Source organism: Lepidothrix coronata, unplaced genomic scaffold, assembly GCF_001604755.1.
Source record: "Lepidothrix coronata isolate B3197 unplaced genomic scaffold, Lepidothrix_coronata-1.0 Scaffold285, whole genome shotgun sequence".
Taxonomy (NCBI): domain Eukaryota; kingdom Metazoa; phylum Chordata; class Aves; order Passeriformes; family Pipridae; genus Lepidothrix; species Lepidothrix coronata.
The window spans coordinates 491,149-497,554 of NW_016690465.1; the positions used below are offsets into that span (position 1 = coordinate 491,149).

The 6,406-nt window shown below is 66.7% G+C and overlaps 1 protein-coding gene across 1 annotated transcript in view; it reads right to left on the reverse strand.

Moving 5' to 3' along the window:
• Positions 1-4,673, reverse strand: part of LOC108508210 — a 37,580-nt gene extending 32,907 nt beyond the window's left edge. Inside the window, exons 1-2 of the mRNA XM_017836829.1 lie at positions 4,623-4,673; positions 3,335-3,736 (exon numbers count right to left, since the gene is read on the reverse strand). Of these exons, the coding sequence (XP_017692318.1) occupies positions 3,335-3,736; positions 4,623-4,646 (426 nt within the window). The 5' untranslated portion in view covers positions 4,647-4,673. The remainder of the gene's footprint in view (positions 1-3,334; positions 3,737-4,622) is intronic.
• Between the last annotated feature and the right edge of the window lie 1,733 nt (positions 4,674-6,406).

A 6,406-nucleotide genomic window follows, 5' to 3' on the forward strand; every position in this document is an offset into this window, starting at 1 on the left:
ATAACACAGGTGTGAGCACACAGACACACGTGAGCATAGGCACACATGCAAGCACACAGAGAGATGTGTGCGCACATACACACTGCACACACAGACACACATGTGAGCACACACAGACACACACGTGTGCATACACTCCATGGAGCAGCATTCCCTGTCCTTCCCTTCCCTGTCACCCATGGGTGAGGCATCTCCCCGCCCTGAGGGTCTCCACACAGCCCCACCTCAGCCGGTCACACGGGGACATCCAGCAGCCCCCACACCCCCAGCTCCACCATTCCCACATGTCCCATGTCCCACCACGATATTCCCCCTTCCCCATCCTGCTGCCGCTGCCTTCCCGGGGTGCAGGACCCCCCTGGCGGGGCAGGAGTGGCCGCAGACCCCAGGGGACCCCGCGGGGTTTGGGGTGAAGGCGCTGCAGCCCAGCACGACTTTATTCCGGATCGCTTCGTCCATACAAAACTACACCCCAAGCACTGTACAGCGGGACGGGGGGCAGTAAAAATAAGCAGCGGGGGCCGGGGGGACAGAGCGGCAGGCGGGGGGTGGCGCGGGGGGGGCACGGCGGGGGGGCTGCTCCCCACCCCGTGCGGCGACATTGTCTGTGGGGGGAGCGCTGGGGGCCGAAGTGTCCGTCCAGGGCGGGGGACCGGGGGGTGCGCGACCCCCCTGGGGGTCCCCGCGCGCCCCCCGCCCCGGCCGGGCACCTCGATTTGGTCGGAAGCCGCGTGGCCGGTGCCCATCCCCGTCCCGGGGGGTGTCAGTCCGCGGCGGGGGGACACCCCTAATCCCCGGGGGGCATGATCCCGGGCGGGGGCAGCGGGGGCGGCCCCGCCTCGGCCCCGTGGACGCGCTGGTGGTCCTTGAGGGACTCCTTGTAGCGGAAGCTGCGGCCGCAGGCCGGGCACTGGTACGGGCGCTCCCCGGTGTGGATGCGCTGGTGCTTGAGCAGGTTCTGCTTGCGGATGAAGCTCTTGCCGCACTGGGCGCAGGCGAAGGGGCGCTCCCCGGTGTGCAGCCGCTGGTGGTTCTGCAGGTGCTCCTTGCGGCTGTAGCACTTGCCGCACTCGGAGCACTTGTAGGGCCGCTCCCCGCGGTGGATCATCTGGTGCCGCACCAGCCCCGAGTGGCAATTGAAGCTCTTGCCGCACTCGGCGCACGGGTAGGGCCGCTCGGCCGCGTGGCTGCGCTGGTGGATCCGCAGGCTCTTCTTCCCGCTGAAGCTCTTCCCGCACTCGGCGCAGCCGTGCGGACGCTCCTCGGCGGGTCCCGGCGGCGCCGCGGGGACCCCCCCGCTCTCGGCGCCCGGGCCCGGCTCGGCGCCCGGAGCTTTGCCCAGTCTGTGCTGCGCCGGCAGAGCCACGGCCGCTGGCACCGCCGCCTGTCCCTCGGGGGTCCCGAAGCCCGTGCCGGGGAAGAGAAGCTCCCCGGAGCCGCCCGGCAAACCCACCTCCTCGGGGGGCTCGGCGTGGGGGCACCGCTCCTCCGTCTTCACCAGCAGCCCCTCGCCGGCTGCAGGGGATGGAAAACGGGTCAGTGCCTACCAGGGATGGCCCCAAGTCACAGCCCAGCCTGGTGGGCGGTCCTCCCCTCCCCCCCCCCCCCCCAGCCCCATCCCAACCCCACGGGGGGATCACTCACCAGGACCAGGACCCGGGGGCAGCATCTCCCTCTCCGGCAGCTCCCAAGGCTCACGGACACAGGGCTCCTCCTCCTGCTTGATCCACGACAAGAAGTCATGTGCAGTGATCAGGGCGTCCGCGCCTGCAGGGAGGGACGGGATGGGAACAGGGATTCAGCCACGCCGGGCCACGTCCTGCTCCAGGAGGATGGGGAGAGAACAGCTCCAACAGGCAGCAGTGCCAGGGTGGCTCCGCCCCGGGCTCACCTGCACAGGGGTCTGGGGGCATCCCTCGCTCCTCTGGGAACTGCTGCTCCCCCACAAAGGCCACCTCCTGCTTGATCCGGGACAGGATGTCGGAGGTGGAGATCAGCGACTCTGTTCACAAGGAGAGACTTGTCCAGGGCCAGGATGTGGCCACATGGTGTGACCCACGGCCACCAAGGGTGTGGGACCCCCAGGCTTCAGCTGAGTGGGATTTCCCCGTCCCACAGCAGTTATGGGGCATCCAACACGCTGAGGGAGCTATGGGGATGGGTGACTGTGGGACAGTCCTTGGGGATGGGTGACCCTGAGATGTCTCATGGGGATGGGTGACCCTGAGACAGACCTTGGGGATAAGTGACTGTGACACAACCCCTGGGAACAGATGACTCTGGCACAGCCCTTTGGGAACAGGTGACTGTGGCACAGACCACTGGGGATGGGTGACAATGACAGGGCCAATGGGGCTGGGTGACTGTGGGTGACACAGGCTCTGACACAACGTGGTGGCAGTGGGGGACACGTGGATCTCCCAGTGATGGATATCCAAGACCCCCAGTACATCAGTCATTGGGATATTCTGGGGTCACTCATGGTAATTCCCAGACAAAGCTGGAAAACTGAGCCCAGGGGGGACAGGACCACTGGGGAAGGAGGCGAGACATCCCTGGGGTGGGCGAGGGGGGGGGACAGAAAGGGACAGGGGCACAGTGGGGACGGGGTCCTCCTGCCATGCCTCACCTGCGCAGGTGTCCGGCGGCAGCTCCCGCTGCTCCAGCTCCCGCTGCTCGGGAACACAGGGCCCTTCCCCGCGCTCGCTGCGGGGCTGAGCCTCACTCCTGGAGAGGGCACCGTCTGTGGGGACACAGCACTCATGGCACCGGGGCTGTGCCTGGCACACCCTCCCCGTCACCCACACATAGGGGGACACGCAGGGGACACACCGGGCTGCCAGGCCCTGGCACAAACCCCACCTAAATCCCACAGGACCTCCACATTGGAGGGTTTTTGGGGACAAGAACCCACCCCTGGGGTGGCAGGGTCTGCCCACCGTGGCATGGCATGACATGGCATGACATGTCACCCTGTCCCCCCGCACACAGCACGAGCTGTGGAGCATTCCCTCCAAAATGGGTGGTCACGGGGACACAGCGAGTGCCACCGCCCACGTTGGGGACCCTCCGGGGAGACGCAGCCTGCAAGGAAAGGGGCAAAAGGGAATGTTTACCCAGGGAGAGCAAAGCCTCGTAGTTCTCCTTCACCAGGTTGTTGTACAGCTCCTTCTGCCACTCCTCCAGATTCTTCCACTCCTCCGCCGAGAAGTAGACGGCGATGTCAACAAACGTCACCGGCACCTGTGGGGACACGTCCCCATGGCTCAGTGGCACCCATTCCCCAGGGAAACTGAGGGTCCCCCCCGTCCTGCAGCCCTCCAGGAGCCCTTACCTTGGGGACCTCGCCCCGGGGGCCGGGGGGCAGCCGCAGCACCCAGAAATTCCTGTTCTTCAGGAGGTTCTCCACGTTCTCCAGGCGCCTCTGGAGCAGCCCGTACTCCTGGATGAGGGTGCCCAGCACGGCCCACTTGCTCTCCAGCTGGTTCCCGAACTCCATGGCCGTCTTCTCGCAGTCCAGGAGCTTCTTCTCGGCCGTGCCGGATCGGCCCTCCAGGCTGAGCAGGCGGGTGGCCAGGAGGTCGATCTTCCTCTCCATGGCCTGCACCGTGGCCACCACGGTCCAGAGCGAGGCCTCTGCCGAGTGCAGCTGCGCCTCCCGCACGTGCGCCCGCTCCGGCAGCAGCGGCGGCTGCAGCGGCATCAGGTGAGGGGCTTCCATGTTCCACTCCTGCACCTGCGCCGTGGGGAGGGCACGAGTGAGAGGAGGCCCGTGGTCACTCCAGCGAAGCCCCCGTCCCCCAGTTGTAGGGCTTTCAGCCACCAGCAACCCCAGAACTGCATCATGTGTGATGCCCACCGGCCTGAGGGGACGGCGAGTGGCAGACCAGGGCAGCCATGGGGTCACTGTCCCCGTGGGACACCAGCCAGGTGACTCCCCACCCTGTCATCCCAGACCCCCATCCCCTGGGAGCCATTCCTGGGCCTGCCCAGGCTGGAACCCCACCGGGGAAGGAGGATGGAGATGGGAGGGCAGGGAGCAGCCAGGGGCAGGTGTGGACCAGGGGTGCCCAGGGATACCTCGGGGACACAAAGGGACATGCCAGGACAGAAGTGCCTGGGGCATCCCGGGGGCTGGAGCCTGCACGGAGCATCCCGGGGCACTGTGGGGCATCCCGGGGGCACGGGGACATCCGGGGACATCCAGAGGTGCCTGGGGACAGGCTGGGAACACACGGGCATCCCGGGACAGCGGTGCCCAGGGCACCCCGGGGGCACCGGGGCCATCGCGGGTCGGGTCCCTGGGGACATCCCGGGGCTGGAGCCTGTACGGAGCGTCCCGGGGGCACGTGGAGATCCCGGGTCAGCGGTACCCGGGGCATCCCGGGGGCTCACGATCATCCCGGGTCAGGGGTGCTCAGCCACGTCCCGGGGACACCGGGACCACCCCGGGTCGTGTCCCCGGGGGTCGCGGGGGCCCCGCGGGTCGGGGGGTGCCGGGGGGTCCGGGTCGGGCCGGGCCGGGGAGCGGCGGGAGCGGGGCGGGCGGGGCGGCTCCTCCCGCGGCCGGTGCCCGGTGCCGGTGCCCGCAGCCGGTGTCCGGTGCCCCGGGCCGCGCTTACCTGGGCGGGCGCCCACTCGGCCATGGCCCCGCGGAGCTGGGCCGGGCCCGGCGGCCGCGGCCGGGGCTGGGGCTGGGGCTGGGGCCGGGGCCGGGGCCGGGGCCGGGCGGCGGCGGGGAGAGCGCGGAGCGGGGCCGGGGCCGGGCGCGGGGCCGGGGCCGCTGTCGGTGCCTGCGCACGGGCCGGGCCCCGCCGCCCCGCCGAGCAGCCACGGGCAGCCGGGGAATCGCATCCGCCTCCTCCGGGCTGGGCGGCAGCGGGCGGGGAGCGGCGGGAGCGCGGAGCGCGGAGCAGTGCCGCCTACCGGCACCGGGAGCGGCTCCGCCACCGGCATCGGCAGCGGGATCGGCACTGCCACCGCCTGCCGGCACCGGGAGCGGGATCGGCACCGGCACTGCCACCGCCTGCTGGCACCGGGAGCGAGATCGGCATCGGCACCGATCCCGCCACCACCGACCAGCACCAGGATCTGCTCAGCGCTGGGATCGGGACCAGCTCTGCCACCAGGAGCGGCTCCGGGATCAGCTCCAGGATCGGCACCAGTACTGCCACCGCACACTGGGATCAGCTCTGCCACCGGGATCGGCTCTGCCACTGGCACCAGTACTGCCACCGCCATCGCCTACAGCACCAGCACTGCCAGCAGTACTGGCATGGGCACCCACACCGGCACTGGCTCCGGCACTGGCATGACCACAGCCACCAGTACTGGCACTGGCACCAGGATCGACACGGGCACAGGCATCGGCAGCAATGTGGGCAGGAGCATCAGTGGCACTGGCACAGGGTTAATACAGATTGAGGTTCAGGTGGGAACACCCAGAAATGACTCTGGGGGCACTTTGGGGGGCTTGGATGGTTTATGACCCTTCTAAGACGTGACCAATGTAGTTGGGCCAGTTGTGCCCCATCAGAAGGGACGGAAACCTTCAGCCCCACCTGGGAATGTCCCCCCTGGCAGGGGAGTGTCACCCCTGAGCCAGCTGTGTGAGGGAGGACATGGGCAGGACAGAAACCATCATCCCACCAGGATCTGCTGCTTTTCAGCCTTTCCCCTTCTCTGGCTCAAAAGCAGCTTCTAGACAAAGGTGGGTTTGTGGTGGTCACCCTGGGCTGTCCTTATGTGGATCAGAGGTCTCACCACCACACATCCAAAAAATCTCCTCCTCCCCTTTGTCTGGGAGAAAACCTGGGCTCAGCAAAGAACCTGCTGCTTTTGTTTGAGTCCTTAACCTTGAACATTCCAGTCTCTCACAGCTGCTCGGGGCTGTTCAGCTTTGGTGATCTCAGAGCCCAGGGTACAGAATCATGTCCCCAACTGCCACACCTACACTTCTTAAATCCCCCCAGGGATGGGGACTCCACCACAACCCTGGGCAGCCTGTGCCAGGACTGAGCAGCTCTTTCCAGGAAGAAATTTTCCCAATATCCAACCTAAACATCCTTTGGGGCCAAGTGTATTCCCCCAGTCTCCTCCATAACTTAGGGAACTTCACCACAGCACCAGCTCTTTGCTGCTCCTCTGGGAGCAGCTGAGCCCATGGACTTCACTCCAAGAGGAGCCCCCGACTGAGCACATCCCTCCAACAGGAAGCAACACATTTTCCCTCTTGGCACTCAACTGGAATAAGCAAAAATGATGAAAATCACCAGCCCCTGGGGAGAAAACACTTGGTAGGACCCCTTTCTCTCTGCTCACACTCTCCCCGCTGCTTTTTCCACTTTCCAAAGGAATATCACCAACACGTTGCACACACATTAAGAATATATCCATGGATTTTTTC